Here is an 18,302-nt window from a genome sequence, read left to right as displayed (position 1 = left end):
AAAACAATCACTTGTTTCAAATAAAAGACAATAATTGTGAATATTCTTAAAACACAAATACAACACTTTTGTGGTCGTCACAACAACATACCGGTAAACAAATCAAAAATATATTTTAATTTAAAAAAAATCTCTGAAAAAAAACATCTCTCCAAAAAATACATTAATACAAAATTATTACATCGAACAACAAACATAATCTTTAAAAAACAATTTAAATGTCACAACATACTGGTAAATAAATCAAAAATATATTTTTATATATATTATCCCAGTTCAAACCCATGCCCACTTTGCCCATAAATGTACCATGCAGGACCCATATATGTGTTCCCAGTTCAAACCCATGGCCACTTTGCCCATAAATGTACCATGCAGGACCCATATATGTGTTCCCAGTTCAAACCCATGGCCACTTGGCCCATAAAAATTCTATGCAGGACCCATATATGTGTTCCCAGATCAAATCCATGCCCACTTGGCCCATAAATAAACCATGCAGGACCCATATATGTGTTCCCAGTTCAAACCCATGCCCACTTGGCTCATAAAAATTATATGCAGGACCCATATATGCATTCCCAGTTCAAACCCATGCCCACTCGGCCCATAAATATGCCATTCAAGACCCATATATGTGTTCCCAGATCAAACCCATGCCCACTTGGCCCATAAATATGCCATTCAAGACCCATATATGTGTTCCCAGATCAAACCCATGCCCACTTGGCCCATAAATATGTCATGCAAGACCCATATATGTGTTCCCAGTTCAAACCCATGCCCACTTGGCCCATAAAAATTCTATGCAGGACCCATATGTGCATTCCCAGTTCAAACCCATGCCCACTTGGCCCATAAATATGCCATTCAAGGCCCATATATGTGTTCCCAGATCAAACCCATGCCCACTTGGCCCATAAATATGTCATGCAAGACCCATATATGTGTTCCCAGTTCAAACCCATGCCCACTTGGCCCATAAAAATTCTATGCAGGACCCATATGTGCATTCCCAGTTCAAACCCATGCCCACTTGGCCCATAAATATGCCATTCAAGACCCATATATGTGTTCCCAGATCAAAACCATGCCCACTTGGCCCATAAATATGTCATGCAAGACCCATATATGTGTTCCCAGTTCAAACCCATGCCCACTTGGCCCATAGAAATTCTATGCAGGACCCATATGTGCATTCCCAGTTCAAACCCATGCCCACTTGGCCCATAAATATGTCATGCAAGACCCATATATGTGTTCCCAGTTCAAACCCATGCCCACTTGGCCCATAAAAATTCTATGCAGGACCCATATGTGCATTCCCAGTTCAAACCCATGCCCACTTGGCCCATAAATATGTCATGCAAGACCCATATATGTGTTCCCAGTTCAAACCCATGCCCACTTGGCCCATGCCTGTCCCTTATGGGGCCCATGCCTGTCCCTTATGGGGCCCATGTAATCAGCTCATATGGGCTTCCTATGTGGGACTCGTACTACAAAACCTACATGGGACCCGCTGATTTCACCCAGCCAAAGCCCATGCCCACACAGTACCCATGGAACCCGTAGTTAACCCATCTGGGCCCCACGTGTCATTGCTGGCTGGGCAGCTTCATTACTTGAGTAAAAGTACAGATACCCCTTGCTAAATTTTACTCAAGTACAAGTAAAAGTAGGCTACTAGTCAGATGTCTACTTAAGTAAAAGTACTAAAGTAGCCTACATGTTTTTAAAAGTACTTGAGTATCAAGAGTACAAGAGTACATTTTCTAAATATTGCATTACTACTGCCACAGTGCTTACATTGGTAAACACAGCAAAGCGAAAACTATCATTAACTTGTTCAGAAAATTGAAATAGTCTGGCGAGGTGGGGCCATGGGCACATTCCCGGGATGTGATTTTTTTTTTCCCCAGGATGGTAGGGGAAGACTCATGAATATTCATTAGGGAAGTCATCCCTGATTGGTCTGATGACCTACCCCTAACCCCGCCCCTAAACCTACCCGTCACTGGGGTTAAGACCAATCAGGGATGACTTCCCTAATGAATATTCATCAGTCTTCCCGTACCATCCTGGAAAAAAATATATCGCTCCCGGGATGGACCTGCTGCGTCTTCATCCATTGTTTAGTCCATGGTTTCGTCTCTTATCTAAATCTGACCATGGAGTTGACTTTGGCGGAAAGCTGAAGGTGATTGCTGATAGGCTGTCCCAATCAGTGGCGCCTGCATAATCCAATCACATTTGAGAGGGAAACAACAAATTGAGGGTTTCCAAGATGTTTCTTTTTTCCTTTTTTTAATTTTTTTTTTTAGAAGAAGTAACGGGTACTCACGGTTATGGATAGAAATGTAGTGGAGTAAAGAGTACAATATTTGCCTCTCAAATGTACTTGAGTAAAGTCATGAGTACTCCCCAAAAATGATACTCGAGTAAAGTACAGATCCCTCAAAATTGTACTTAAGTACTGTACTCAAGTAAATGTACTCCGTTACTGTCCGGCTCTGGTAATGCATTACTTATGTAACGCGTTACTCCCAACATTAACCCCTCAGAGTGAATTAGATAAAAGACCTTTGAGAGGAACAATAACATGTATATTTACTATACAGCATTGTGCGATTATACAATAACAACAACACTAGAAACAACTGCTTTTGAAATGTAAACAAGCATCAGTGTTCGCGTTCTTTCACACGTTCCTTTAACTTTTAAACTGTATTGTTTTAATTCAAATCAAAGAGTTCTTAGGAACAGCGTCTGTTGTTGCCCTAGACATTAAAAAAAAAAGAACTAACAGAAGTTTCAATAGTTCAGTCAACAATTCCAAGGCGTCAACAGCCAGTCACGCGCAGTAGCCTATAATGTCAGAACATTTATTCCGAATAAAGGCTGCTTCAGACTGAAGTCAACCTGTATGTGTTACAGCTGGAAGTTTAGTAAATCTGTGATGAAAGTCTTGAAAGTGCTAAAAGAAGCTGACATGCTTGGGCTTTTGTGAGAATCCGGGAAGATCATTTCCACTTGTTGTTATTACCGTATAACCTCAAATAATAGCCGAGTCCCAGACACCTGTCTCTTTTACACGCCTGGTGTGGCTACAGGTTTGGATAAATAAATGCCCGTCTCAAATAGAAGCCCGGTCTGTTTTTTAGTTTCGGGTTGTATTTAATCTTCTAAAAGCCGTCAGATCGTCTGTTTAAGCTAGTTCTTACGGAGCAGTTTGCGCACGCAAGAGAGCCCTGCACATCTGGGCGGGAGCTGTTATAGCGCAAGCAAGGCAGGCAGAGTTCTGTTTCTGGCAACTATTCATAGGCTCGATGGATATTACCGGTAACTTGTATTGTTCAGCCCATGGCTGTCACATCGTTTCGGTTTTTTTATGCTGCCAATAATCTAAAGGGGGTCGCTCGCACACCGGACGAGAAGCGCAGCGCCGTACGTGTCGCGTCTATGACAACTCGAGGTATCGCACACCGGACGCGCACTTTGTCAGTTTATGGCCAGCAATATAGTTATGTTTAAGGATATTATGGAATTAAGATCATGTCTGTACTATGTTATGATTGTACTGTACAATTAAATACAATCGTTGCTTAGTCTGCAGTCTCTGAATTCACTTTACCTCAGAGCGTCCGTTAACTGAATGAATTGAGAATATCACCTGAAAGTCCGATAACATCAGCAGTTTGCATTCAAGCAGCTGATTTCTGTAAATGAATGTAAAACTTAATGTATATTGCAGCACAGGGTGAAGTCAGTATATACATTAACGACGATTTGAGACAATGTACACTCATAGAGAATAATGTGTTCGGATTTTAAAGACGTGCCGCTGCGCTTCTCGTCTGGTGTGCGAATCAGGCACGGCGTCATGGGTGGGCCTGACGGGCCTAGGCCCACCCACTTTTCAACAGGCCCACCCAAAAAATAACTAAAAAATAATAATTAATATATTCTAATTTTGTCAAGAATTATAAAGCTGGCTATGTCTATTTTGATGTTTCTGCGCAAGTTCAGCAGACAGTTCGGGTTTGTTCCGATCACAGCTCGTGAGCGGAGAGCGCATTTCTGAATATTCCGCTCCGCTCGTTCATTCCGCAGGGTCGCTCTCTCAACCCAGAATGGCCTGCTGTTTCGAAAATATGTGGAATAAGGGCTGCCTCCGACAAAAAAAAAATTCTAGTCGACTAGTAATTGTTCATTTAAGCCATTCGTGGACAAATCGCCGCTTTATATTAATTTAATTACTTAAATAGGCTGGTACAGGATAATAAGCGTTATGACCGCACGCATAAAGCTTGCCACAAAGAACCGGTTAAAGTAATGATTATGAATGCATCTAAATTAGCAAGGAGACATTTAATTGTTTAGTAATAAACTGGTGTTTTCTGTGTCGCTGCAAAGATGAAGTTGACGATGCGGACTCGCCATGAACGCCAGAGAGAAATGCACATTTCATATGCATTATAATCAGAGAGTAGCCTATAGCCTATTTATTTTGGTTTTAATATTTTCGTTTAAAAGTAGACATTTCAAGCTTTCTGTAATATATAGCCTATATTTCTCAAATCTGTGAGGCACAAGCTGAGTTTCGGCGCCTTCCAGTTCACATGCAATGCAAGTGATCGTGTCGGCGCCTTATTACATTGTCTTATTTATTAAATACGGGCAATTGATTGATAAAACATTGATCAAAATTAAGATACAATTTATACAAAACGAAAATCTTTTAAAAAGAGTTTTCTATAAAACAAAACTTATTGAAGTCGTCAAAATCATGTTTTACCAAAAACAGCGCCGTTGCTAGGAGGGCGCCAGCGCCTCTGCCTCTCAGCGGCTCTGCCTCTCAGCGCCTCTGCATCGTGAGTGGATGATAGCCCTGAAGACGCTTGATATACCTTTAGTGGTAGTATACCTTTAGTTAAGTTATACCTTAAGAGTATTCGTAGCGCGCTATAGAGACAATGTTATCGGAAAATGCAGCCCAGGTATGATGCGTAATGGAGATTCTAATTCCTTCTTTGGTCAGAACCATGGAGAGCGATCGCGGATAGGTCTGTCCTATGCACCGAAACTTTTAACAATGCAACAAAATATTTAAAGAGCATCAAGTTATTAAAATCTATATTATGTATACGCACAGATAATATAACAGTAGGCTATATTAGTCAATATTTTTTATTAGGTTATAAGCATTGATTGGATAACGTTTTTTTTTATTTTATTTTTTTATTTAACGTTTTTAATTTAAGGCCCACCCACAATTGGTCTGGCCCATCCAAAACTGGAATCCTGGCGCCGTGCCTGGTGCGAATCCCTTTAGACATACGGAAATATAGTAGGGTAATTCTGACATTAACTGATCTGTTAAAAACAAACACAGATTTGGTAACCTCCTACTGTCATGCTTTCCGTCTATCAGCCTATGCTATTTGGATCTTTATCTCTAGGCCTACACTCAATGAACAACATCTCAACACTAAATCTTTTTAGGTATTAATATATCTTAACACTAAATCTTTTTAGGTATTAATATATCTCAACACTAAATTAAAGGCCTGTCTCATATAGGAGCCTGTCTCAAATACAAACCGGTTCAGTTCGGCGATTTGGGAAAATAAAAGCCCGGGCTATTATTTGAAGTTTTACGGTATAATACAACCTTGCTAGTATTTTGATTGACAGATCTTTCTGCCACTGAGGACGGGATTCAGAGCCAAGATAATTTTTTATTGGACCACTGACTATAGCCCCGCCCACAGGTTTGGTTACGCGAAAAAGAGCTGTTTTCTCTCTCTGAAAAAGATGTGCTCTCTCTCTTTCTCTCTCTCTCTCTCTCTCTCTCTCTAGTCTATAGTCAGTGGTCCTATATATAATTTAATTTTTTTTTTGGTTTTGGACCACTGACTAGACCCGCCCACAAGTTTGGTTAAGCGAAAAAGAGCTGTTCGTCGTAGAAATGTGCTTTTTAAAACTAAAACTAAAAACAGATTAATTATAATATATATAAACAGATCAATTATTATATATGTTATAATGAATCTGTTTTTGATTTTAAACAAGCACATTTCCACGACAAACAGCTATCTCTCTCTGTTGAGTGACAATTTGAGTAAAAAAAAAAAAAAATCTGTACTGTTTCAGTACTATATGAGTATAGGCCTACTATTAGAAAGAGGAAGAGTCTCCCCATCCAGTTACCTATAAATTCAGAAAAGTAAACACCTCTTCCACATTTGATCTGCTCAGCTGTCTTGACAATATAGGCTACTCAACGAAAAAAATAAAGGGGGCAATGCTTTTATTTCCTATCAAATAAGTTTGATTCCATTTAGTTAGAGAAGAGACAGTGGAAAGAGCAGGTAAGGACTAAATGTCAGGCTGTATTTAGTATTTTCTCACTGGAATAAATATAGCTAAATTGATTCATATGATTTTCTTCTGTTCTTTTGTCCTAATGAAAAGACATATTTTATTAATGTTTGAGTGTATTTCCACAGAAAACAGTAAAGAACTGAACCTGGACAAATCTAATCTGACTGAAGTAGTTTGTGATGTTGCAGAACAACATGACTGAAGAGGAAACATTGCCTCCTCCTGACTACTATGATGATGACTATGAAGACGAGATGTGTCGCAAAGATGAAGTGGTGAAAGTTGGATCCATTCTCATTCCGCTCTTCTTCTCATTAGTGGTTGTGTTAAGCTGCATTGGTAACATCCTTGTTCTGGTCATTCTGGCACTTTATGAGAATCTCAAATCCCTGACCAACGTGTTCATCCTCAATTTGGCTCTGTCAGATCTGCTGTTCACTTTTGGACTTCCATTCTGGGCCTCGTACTTCATCTGGGGTTGGACATTTGGAGATATTGGCTGTAAAGCGGTGAAGTTTCTGTTTTATGTTGGCTTTTACAGCAGCGTGTTGTTCTTAACTCTCATGACCATTCAGCGTTACATGGCAGTGGTTCATCCTCTGTCTGACTGGGAGAAATGCAGAGGCTTTTCAGTCGCTCCCTTTATCGTTTGGATCCTGAGTGGAGGGGTTTCACTGCTCGGATCATGTAATAGCAAGGTTATACCACATTTAAATAGTACATACTGTGAATATGACAGTGTTGAAATGAAATCTGGAATTACTTATTTTCAAAATGCTTTTTTCTTCTTCGCATTTCTTATCATGGGTTTTTGCTATGGCAGAATGCTTCAAACAATTACAAAATCTCGGACCAATAAGAGACACAAGACCGTTAGACTAATATTCTGCATTGCACTGGTGTTTTTTATTGGTTGGGCTCCATATAACATTGTTATGTTCTTAAAATCTTTGACCGATCATAAAATCCATCCATTTACAGTCTGTGCAGTAAGCATTAGACTCGACTATGTATATTATGCTAGCAGAATGTTAGCTTTTACACACTGTTGCTTGAACCCTGTGTTTTACGTTTTTCTTGGCGTAAAGTTCAGGAATCATCTAAAACAGATTCTGCAGAAAATCTTTAAAAAAAAAAAAAACTCGATTTCAGTCAAACCAGATTGGCAAAAAATATATCGCAGGGTTCAATGTACTAAGAGAAAACTCAAGTACTTTTAGCGAATGCTCTGAACCAACAATGAGTTCTAAGATGATGTGAATGTGTGAATGATGTACATGCACTCTTAAAAATAAAGGTTCCAACACAGATGCCATAGAAGAACCATTTTTGGTTCCCCAAAATACCTTTCTGTGATCAGTCAGTACTTACAAGAACCTTTTTCTCTTAGTGTGAAGAATGTTTTAGTAACCTAAAGAACCCTTTTCCATTATAAAGGAAAGGTTCCATTGATGTTAAAGGTTCTTCATGGAACCGATAAAAAAAACAAAAATTTTTAAGAGTGTAAAGATTCGTTGCACAGCTACTGCCAACATCATTACAATTGTTTAATATGCACGATTAAAATTCAAAAAATGAATTAAATGTTGCCACTTGGCTGGAAAATTCCTCTCTCTATCAAGCAGCAAAAGCCTTCAGTTTTGAGAAAATCATGTTTTAAATTCTATGTTCTTCCTTTTTGTGGTTGAAGTTTTCATTTCATTCAAGGTCATATAAAAATATAACTGGAAGTACGTAATGGAAGAACCAATGACAAATGTTACATTTTCCTTTAAGTGTCGTCATTAAAACAGAAATTATTTTCATATGAAATTAAATTATATCTATATACCTTTTATTTACTATAAGTGTTTACATATTTTTTTACTGTATTTGTGTTTACATTATTTCTTTCATGTTTTTGTCACTGCTTGTTTGGTATAAATTAAATGAATAATGTACAGTAAAAGTACAGAATGAGCATAAAGCATGAGTCCAGTTTGTGAAGCATCTGCCCCTCACTCTTAAAAATAAAGGTCCTTTATTGGCATCTATAGTGACATGAAACCTTTCCATTACACAAAAGGTTCTTTATAGTGGAAACACTTTTTTAGACTTTTAAAATGTTCTTAACACTGTGAAAAAATGGTCCAAGAACTGTTCACTGAATTACTATCATATTATGCACAGCAAATAATATGCAACAGGTTTCACATCCACTCTCAGGTTCATTACCTCAAATTCTGTTTACTGAACATGTTGTTTCTTTTCTCTAGCAAAGAAATAATAGGAAAAATGTCTCTAAAATCTAAAATAAAGCATGCAGTCAGTGTCACGGGTTGGTTCCACAATGAGACTGGGAGGAAGAGTCCACAGGGGAATGGGAGGAAGAGTCCACAGGGGAATGGGAGGAAGAGTCCACAGGGGAATGGGAGGAAGAGTCCATGGGGGATGGGTGGAAGAGTCCACGGGGGAATGGGAGGAAGAGTCCATGGGGGAATGGCAAGAAGAGTCCACGGGGGAATGGGAGGAAGAGTCCACGGGAGAATGGGAGGAAGAGTCCACGGGGGAATGGGAGGAAGAGTCCACGGGGGAATGGGAGGAAGAGTCCATGGGGGATGGGTGGAAGAGTCCACGGGGGAATGGGAGGAAGAGTCCACAGGGGAATGGGAGGAAGAGTCCACAGGGGAATGGGAGGAAGAGTCCATGGGGGATGGGAGGAAGAGTCCATGGGGGATGGGTGGAAGAGTCCACGGGGGAATGGGAGGAAGAGTCCATGGGGGAATGGCAAGAAGAGTCCACGGGGGAATGGGAGGAAGAGTCCATTGGTGAATGGGAGGAAGAGTCCACAGGAGAATGGGAGGAAGAGTCCACGGGGGAATGGGAGGAAGAGTCCACGGGGGAATGGGAGGAAGAGTCCACAGGGGAATGGGAGGAAGAGTCCACAGGGGAATGGGAGGAAGAGTCCATGGGGGATGGGTGGAAGAGTCCACGGGGGAATGGGAGGAAGAGTCCATGGGGGAATGGCAAGAAGAGTCCACGGGGGAATGGGAGGAAGAGTCCATTGGTGAATGGGAGGAAGAGTCCACAGGAGAATGGGAGGAAGAGTCCACGGGGGAATGGGAGGAAGAGTCCATTGGTGAATGGGAGGAAGAGTCCATGGGGGAATGGCAAGAAGAGTCCACGGGGGAATGGGAGGAAGAGTCCATTGGTGAATGGGAGGAAGAGTCCACAGGAGAATGGGAGGAAGAGTCCATGGGGGATGGGAGGAAGAGTCCATGGGGGAATGGCAAGAAGAGTCCACGGGGGAATGGGAGGAAGAGTCCATTGGTGAATGGGAGGAAGAGTCCATTGGTGAATGGGAGAATGAGTCCATGGGGCAATGGGAGGAAGAGTCCACGGGGGAATGGGAGGAAGAGTCCATTGGTGAATGGGAGGAAGAGTCCATTGGTGAATGGGAGGAAGAGTCCACGGGGGAATGGGAGGAAGAGTCCATTGGTGAATGGGAGGAAGAGTCCATTGGTGAATGGGAGAATGAGTCCATGAGGGAATGACAAGAAGAGTCCACAGGAGAATGGGAGGAAGAGTCCATTGGTGAATGGGAGAATGAGTCCATGGGGCAATGGGAGGAAGAGTCCACAGGCCCAACGCCCAACATAAAACCAAAACACCAAAAGTTCAGGAGGGTGGTGGAGTGGAGGCGGTCTTGGGGAGGGATGGAGCGCCAGGCCCGTGAATGAATGAATGAATGAATGAATGAATGAATGAATGACATGTTGGGCCTGGGCCGTGGAGTGTGGGTGGCACTAGCAGTGCAGGGGGCCATGGTGGATCGGCCTCCGCTGCCCCGCCCAGGGAGTGGCAGCGGACATCAGAGTGCTCTGGCGTGGCGGCTGCCAACAGTGGCAACAGGAAACAATCCTTGACAAAGACACATGGCAAACATGAGGACTTAAATACACACAAGACTAATGCCTGAAGAAGACACACCTGTGCACAATGAACCAATGACAACATGACAGCACAGAACACATGGCAGGATCACATGAGGGCCAGGGAATCACATGACAAGACCTGAAACATGACTGACATGAAACGTGAATCAAAAACCAAAACAACCTGTGACAATAAGTATAAATATCTTAAATAATCTCATATTATTTTAAAGTTTGTTTATGAGCTGTGTAATAAAAAAAACTTAATCAAAACATAAAATAATTTAAACAAATGAATTAATTAATACATCCATAAAATGATCCCATGATGGGAACTCCTAAAAGGTTTACAGTTTTTTACGATTGTTTACACACTAAAATAAAAATTTCCACACAATTTGCAAAATTCTACTCCAAGGAGCAAAACACCTCCACAGATTTGCACAACATTACACACAATGTCTGCTTCACCCTTTTTGCAAAACATTACACACAGTGATTTGTAAAACTCTACACACATTTTCACACCTTAGAGTCACACACCCACAGTTAAGGATTGTGAGGTTACTTCCTTGTCATTACAAAGCCCCGGATTGCCAATGACAACACTAATGAACGAATTGGATAAACACAACCACCAGGTGTGGAAGCACACATGTGCTAATTTGAAAACGCAGCACTCAGGTGTGCTATAAAAGGCAGCAGGTGAGTTCACCTGTCTTCAACAAAAATGGAAGGAGCTAGAAGAAAAAGAAGAAGAGTGAGAATGAGAGGGGGAGCTCAAAGAGGAGATGAAGGAGGTAGAGGAAGAGGAGAAGGAGGAGATAGAGGAAGAGGAGAAGGAGGTAGAGGAAGAGGCCCAGGTAGAGGAAGAGGAGAAGGAGATAGAGGAAGAGGAGAAGGAGATAGAGGAAGAGGCCTAGGTAGAGGAAGAGGAGAAGGAGGTAGAGGAAGAGGTAGGGAAGGACTTATGCCATTGAAGACATAGCCTGTGATGTGGATGAAATCTTATGGCCTGATCCAGCCAGACGGAGAGATGATGAATAGTTACAGTATTCTTGTTGCTTTTACAGTAGTTTTTCTTCAGAGTCAAAGTGTATGTACTTCATGCAGTAATTTTTATTTGTCTACAGATTTTATTTGTTTCACTGATTTCATTGTTGGTTGATTACTGTAACTGATTATGGTAAGAAATACTGTGTAAGTATTGAAATAAATACTTGAAATATTCAGTCTACAGCATCCGTGTTGTGCAGTGCTTTGTAAGTTTATAGTAGGCCTATTTGTGTACATTCTCCCTATATCTCAAACTAATCATGAAGAATGTTGTGGGTATGTCACTATTTTTTTTTTTGTCATCTAAATTATCCCTTACATAACAATGTCTGGCCAAAAATCTAGCACATGCTATTTCCTAAAATTAGTTTTTTTACAAATGTGTTTTATATTTATCACAGCTGTGTGTAACTGGCTGCAATAGTGTCTGATCATTGAGGACTGTGTTGGTTAAATGAAAACTAATAGCATTTTCACAAATATGTGTATATGTTTTGACTGAAGTGTGTCATTTTGCAAACAATCTAGGAATTATGCAAATTGAGTGTGGTGTTTGGATAATTGTGATTCTGTTTTGAAAAAAAGAACCCGGTTTTCAAAATTGTGTGTAAACAATTGAAAAAAACTGTAATATACTTTATGAAGCACCTGACAGAAGCCTGCTTTTCTTCTGAGTGTATTATATTTGTTGTATGCCTGTAATTACGTATGGGTTAAAGATGAACGGTTACTTCAGTCGTAAAGATCTCAAAGCCACTTCAGCTTCCTCTGTATATATGAGATGAAAGGATCTAGAGGCTGAGGTTTGAGGGAGGATGCATGTCAACAGAACAATCATGTTTGCTCTTTTTAATACACTGATAAGATACATTCTTCTAACTTGGTTATTTTAGGTGATCTAAGAAATATTTTACATCACAATCATCACATGATGATATGTACGTCTTGAGACTTACTGCTTCATGTGACCATGGATGTACAAAGTTCATGAAATTTCAGTTAATTTTATACTAGATATTGTTGTGGTAATGTGCTGTTCTGATCATCATTGTGCATTACAAGATCCATATCATCAAGAATTCAGGTAAGTCATGCGTTGTTTAGCATTTGACTAGGTTACTCGAGTTAAACTCACTTGTATAACTTCTCTTTTTCCTCTTATGAAAACGCAGAGATTGCATTAATGACTCTTCATACACATCCTCTACTGTAAAAAAAGAAAAGAAATTCAGTGTAACACCATTTCTTTGTAATTATTTCAAAAATGTACATGCAGTTTCTTAGTAAAAATAGTTTCCAAGTAATTTTATTTATTTTTTAGCATACAACGAGCAAAAAAATGAACCTTGACAAATTGGATCTTGTCAGTTTGTGATTGCAGGACGAACATGACTGATGAGAATACAACGGACAGTGACTACTATGACTTGTACTATGAAGACCAGATGTGTAAAAAAGATGAAGTGGTGAAAGTTGGATCCATTCTCATTCCGCTCTTCTTCGCATTAGTAGTTGTGTTAAGCTGCATTGGTAACATCCTTGTTCTGGTCATTCTGGCACTTTATGAGAATCTCAAATCCCTGACCAACGTGTTCATCCTCAATTTGGCTCTATCAAATCTGCTGTTCACTTTTGGACTTCCATTCTGGGCCTCGTACTTCATCTGGGGTTGGACATTTGGAGATATTGGCTGTAAAGCGGTGAAGTTTCTGTTTTATGTTGGCTTTTACAGCAGCGTGTTGTTCTTAACTCTCATGACCATTCAGCGTTACATGGCAGTGGTTCATCCTCCGTCTGACTGGGAGAAATGCAGAGGCTTTTCAGTCGCTGCTGTTATCATTTGGATCCTGAGTGGAGCGGTTTCACTTCTTGGTTCACTTCATAGCAAAGTTATACCACATTTTAATAATGCATACTGTGAATATGGCAGTGTTGAAATGAAATCTGGCATTGCTTATTTTCAAAATGCTTTCTTCTGCATTGCATTTCTAATCATGGGTTTTTGCTATGGCAGAATGCTTCAGACAATAACAAAAAAACAGAACAATAAGAGATGCAAGACTGTTAGACTAACATTTGTTATTGTGCTCGTGTTTTTTATTGGTTGGGCTCCATATAACATTGTTATGTTCTTGAAATCTTTGACTGATCAGAATATACATCCGTTCACAGACTGTACAGTAAGCATTAGACTCGACTATGCATATTATGCTAGCAGAATGTTAGCTTTTACACACTGTTGCTTAAACCCAGCCTTTTTAGTTTTTGTAAATGCAAGGTTCCGTAATAACTTGCGAGCAATTCCAAGGAGGGTCTTATGTAAAGATTTAAGTCTATGAATAATGTGCTTTGTTTTACTTGGCAAGATAATAATTGAGAGTTGTCAGAAAACAAGCATTGAAGAAGATTGAAGAATCTGGCTGCAGATTGGATCAAATCATCATTATCGTTATGAAACATTAAACAAAACCTTGCTATTTTTTTTTGTGTAAAAGCATGTTTTGAGTTCATGCCAGCTTGAATACACAAAAGAAAAATATGTTCTGAATAAAGTGTTTGTGAATTTCTCAAACATTCCCACGTGAAATTACTGTAAAAGAAAACTCATGAGAACTGTATGTGAAAATGCAGATTACGCAGTTTTGTTTTTGTGCAATGAAATGACCAAAATGTAGTTATGACTGGAAAATGACATTTTCTTCTTTCACGTGACAAAGATCAAATCAGTGTGGTCTGTGGAAGGAAGCACAGCATCATCACTGACCTACATAAACAGGAAAATGGAAGATTTGAGGTCATAAACTCATTTTTTATGCATTTACTTTTTTATGTTCATAACAAAACAATATTGCAGCCTATACACTGTACATGAGATCCCTGCAACCATAATCATCTTCATAAAAACAACATACTTCTACAACTTTTTAATTTAACATAATCATGACATAAATGCATGATTTGAAAAACAATTACAAAAAAGCAGCTGTCAAGCATTTTATCAACTATTTACTGACATTAGGGTGTCAACACAGACGCGCAGCGCAAAAACACTACGTGAACCAACTAGAGGCCCAGAGAGAAGGAAATGAATAGTGGAATAAAGTCGTTATTTTTGTTTGTTTTTGCGCACAAAAAGTATTCTCGTCGCTTGATATACTTAAGATTGAGCCACTGTAGTCACTTGGACTATATTAACGATCTCTTTAATAACTTTTCTGGGCCAGCAAGTTTCGGTCACCTAGCAGCCTATGGAGAAGTGATCAGCACTCAGATTTCATCAAAAATATCTTAATTTATGTTCCGAAGATGAACGAAGGTCTTACGCGGTTGGAACAACATGAGGGTGAGTAATTACTGACGGAATTTTCATTTTTGGGTGAACTAACCCTTTAATCATGCAAATTCAGTCCTGTTGTTGATTGAAAAGCAAGAGCTAGTGTGGCCTTTGAATTATGCCGTTTTACTTCTTAACATGGAAATAAAGTGAATAAAACGAACACCATTATAAACCAACAGTTTCGAAACGCCCATTAACTGGCAACTACCCTAAAATGTGTTACTAAGGAATTGCTGCAACACTGAAAAAAGCAACAATTAACTTTCATTGTGTAAGTGATACTTTCGTTTCATGTTTGAGGTAAAAGGGAATGGCTGAGTTTTTCGGTAGAAACACATTTAACCCTCCCATTCATCATAATAATGCTCAAATATCCCCGTTCAGTTAGCCAGGAGTCTTTAGTACTAACAGGACTGAAATTAAGGTAAGAAATATTATTATAATAAGATAAGATTATTCTTTATTATATCTTGTATCGTTTTTTATTAAGTAAACAACTACAATGAATTCTAACAACAAAATTAAAATTATCAAACAGAGAACATCATGACTGAAGACTATACACATACTGAGTATGATCCAGAAGACCAACTATGTCACAAAGAGGAGGTAGTGAAAGTCGGATCCATTGTTATTCCAGTTTTTTTCACTCTTCTGGTTGTGTTTAGTTGCATTGGTAACCTGCTGGTTCTGGTCATCCTGGTGCTGTACGAGAAGTTTAGATCCATGATAAACATCCTGATCCTCAATTTGGCTCTGTCAGATCTGCTGTTCACTTTTGGACTTCCATTCTGGGCCTCGTACTTCATCTGGGGTTGGACGTTTGGAGAGATTGGCTGTAAAGCGGTGAAGTTTCTGTTTTATGTTGGCTTTTACAGCAGCGTGTTGTTCTTAACTCTCATGACCATTCAGCGTTACATGGCAGTGGTTCATCCTCTGTCTGACTGGGAGAAATGCAGAGGCTTTTCAGTCGCTCCCTTCATCATTTGGATCCTCAGCGGAACGGCTGCACTGTTAGTCTCACTCCGAAGCAAAATCTTGGAACACGATAATAATATTTACTGTGAATTTGACAGTATTAGAGTAAAACATGTCGCTGTTTATTTACAAAGCATTTTTTTCTTGATTGCATTTTGCATCATGGGATTTTGCCATTTCAGAATGTTTATGACAATTGCACAGTCCCGAACAAGGCTACGAAACAAGTCTATCAAACTAATATTCTGCATCAGCCTGATGTTCTTCATCGGATGGGCTCCGTACAACATTGTGATGCTCTTGAGAATTTTCCAGGATTATGGTTTAACTCCATTTACAGTCTGTAGGGTATCCATTCATCTTGATTATGCATTTTACGCTTGCCGACTGTTGGCTTTTTCACACTGCTGCTTAAACCCAGTGCTTTATGCTTTAATTGGAGAAAAATTCCAAAAACATTTACGGATGATACTGAAGAAAATGTGTCCAAAATAAAGCAATTCTGCTCTACCCTGGCAATAATTTCTTATTTATTTTCTGTTTATTGTGTTTGTTAAAAGCAAGAATTCTAACAATGTACATTACATCTTACACTACAGTTCAAAAGTTCCAAAAGATCAAGGCAATTAATTATTTTATTCATCAAGGACACATTAAACATATCAAAAGTGACAGTAAAGAAAGACATTTATAAAGTTACAAAATACTTCGGCTTCAAATAAGGACTGTTTTTTTTTTTTTTTTTTTTTTTACTCAAAGAATCCTGAACAAATGTCCACAAAAACATCAAGCAGCTGTTTTCAACATTTCTGAAGGATATTAGAATGAGGTTACACTTTATTTCAATGGTCCACTTTAGACATTTTATTGACTATAAGTAACTTTGCAACTACATGTCAACTAACTCTAGGTGTTAGGATTCAGGTTAGTAAAATATGTTGACACGCAGTTGCAAAATTACTTGAGTCAGTAGAATGTCTTTTCAGCGACGATCAAAACTAGATGTAGCCTACCGCATGGCGGTACAAAATATGACCGCCGCTCAGGCCTGCACTGGCTTTCCACAAAAATAAATGACGTGGAGCAATTTGGCTGTATTGCGTGTTTATGTATATACCTAAAAAAAGTAGTAGTATGTGCATGTCTGTCTGTGTGTGTGTGTATGTGTTTGTGTATGTGTGTGTGTCTGTGCGTGTATGTATGCGTGCGTACATGTGTGTGCGCGTGTGTGTTTGTGTATGGGTGTGTGTCTGTGCGTGTGGATGTCAGTGTGTGTGCATGCTTGCGTTTGTTTGTATTCCTGCATGTGTGTGTGACAGTATCATCCTAAACCAGCAACCCTTCGCTCAACACCACCATCTACAGGCCGATGAGTGTACAGTCACTAAATGTGCACATAAATGAATTTATTTTATACCCCCCCATGGATGAAATTCTACGAAACTTAGCATACCCCCAGAGGATGTCAAGTTAATCATACACATGAAATATGGTGCAGTTCTGAACATCTCAACTGAAGATAGGGGCGATTAAAGCAGAATAATATTGCATTTTCATTTTTTATGGGAGGGGCGCAAATCACAAATGAGTGATTATGGGCTAGGTTGATGTGGGCCCTTAAGACCAACATACCATAAAAAATTTTTCATCCTCGGTGCCACGGTTCAGGTAGTTATTTAGGAAAAACTGCATTTTTTGGGTTTGGGGGGGCCCAGCGCGGGGGGGGAGTGGCCCCCGGGGACCAAACGAAATTTTTCCGTAAAAGTCTAGTGGGGCTACATGCCCACCAAATTTCATGTTCCCCGGTGTTTCGGTGTCCCTGGTATCGTTGACGAAAAATTCAGTAGATGACGAAAAAAAAAAAAAAAAAAACCTTTGACAATCCCTATATGACCGCTTTCGCTAGCTACGCTTTCGCTAGCTACGTCGGAAACCGAAGCTTCCCCGGGGGCCGCCATTGATTAGCGGACCCCCACCTGCTGTTAGCATCCATTGACTCCCATTCATTTTGGTGTCACTTTGATAGCAAACAACTTTACATCTGAGGCGTTTAAAGACTCCATTCGTCCATCATTTATTTCTAAAGAAACACGAAAATGTATAAAAGGTTTAGAAATGCTATTCTAAAGGCCCTGTAGAAGCAGTTTTTGTAAAAATAGGCTAACGATTGCGTCATAACCACGCGACTCTCTGTCGCACAGTAGAGAAATTACCGTATAGACAGGAGGAGAAGTTTGCGGGCAGTCGGGGGGACGTGGAGGCAAAATGACAAAATTATTAATCAGAATACTTAGCAAAAGTTTCTCCTGCTCCTAGCTCATGGACAGCTCCTACTCACACTCTCCGTCTCTGCAAGTTTCGGAAGGGAATGATTCAGATTTCTCTTGGCACAGCTACTAGAAGACAGACGGGTTGCTCACGTCACATCTACGTCGTCAAGCTCAGTTTGAGTCTGCGCAGTACGCTCAGCCATCAGGAAGTGAATGCTTCTAATTGACTTCACTTTTTCTCCGTTGAAGTCTATTGGGTCGCTGTGTCCATTTCTTTTACTTTCTATGATAAGAATCCAGTGCAACTTTTAACGCACCCTCAAAGGCAGCTGAGATATAGCGCCTCCAAATGGGCCAACA

The 18,302-nt window shown here is 39.8% G+C and overlaps 2 protein-coding genes and 1 pseudogene across 3 annotated transcripts; all 3 read left to right on the top strand.

Annotated features, from left to right (window-relative positions):
* Positions 1-6,054: 6,054 nt before the first annotated feature.
* Positions 6,055-8,397, top strand: LOC311073141 (chemokine XC receptor 1-like; annotated as a pseudogene). The gene is made up of 2 exons (XR_014609538.1): positions 6,055-6,374; positions 6,513-8,397. The product of XR_014609538.1 is annotated as a chemokine XC receptor 1-like (transcript).
* A 3,982-nt stretch (positions 8,398-12,379) lies between these two features.
* Positions 12,380-14,218, top strand: LOC311072884 (chemokine XC receptor 1-like). Its single transcript, XM_084098237.1, has 2 exons — positions 12,380-12,441; positions 12,726-14,218. Exon 2 carries the CDS (start codon positions 12,746-12,748, stop codon positions 13,694-13,696), a length of 951 nt encoding a protein of 316 aa, XP_083954363.1. The 5' UTR covers positions 12,380-12,441; positions 12,726-12,745; the 3' UTR covers positions 13,697-14,218.
* Positions 14,219-14,961: 743 nt separating this feature from the next.
* LOC311072885 (chemokine XC receptor 1-like) lies at positions 14,962-16,445 on the top strand. The gene is made up of 2 exons (XM_084098238.1): positions 14,962-15,118; positions 15,233-16,445. The coding sequence occupies exon 2, from the start codon at positions 15,241-15,243 to the stop codon at positions 16,165-16,167; it is 927 nt and encodes a 308-aa protein (XP_083954364.1). The 5' UTR covers positions 14,962-15,118; positions 15,233-15,240; the 3' UTR covers positions 16,168-16,445.
* The last annotated feature ends 1,857 nt before the right edge of the window (positions 16,446-18,302 follow it).

This window comes from Abramis brama (assembly GCF_963993115.1).
Source record: "Abramis brama genome assembly, chromosome: 22".
In the NCBI taxonomy this organism is placed as follows: domain Eukaryota; kingdom Metazoa; phylum Chordata; class Actinopteri; order Cypriniformes; family Leuciscidae; genus Abramis; species Abramis brama.
This window is presented reverse-complemented; position numbering and strand designations above follow the sequence as displayed.

What these genes read in the sequence shown, in the direction of transcription:
- LOC311072884 (XM_084098237.1), top strand. Translation starts at nt 12,746, where the DNA reads ATGACTGATGAGAATACAACGGACAGTGACTACTATGACTTGTACTAT.
- LOC311072885 (XM_084098238.1), top strand. Translation starts at nt 15,241, where the DNA reads ATGACTGAAGACTATACACATACTGAGTATGATCCAGAAGACCAACTA.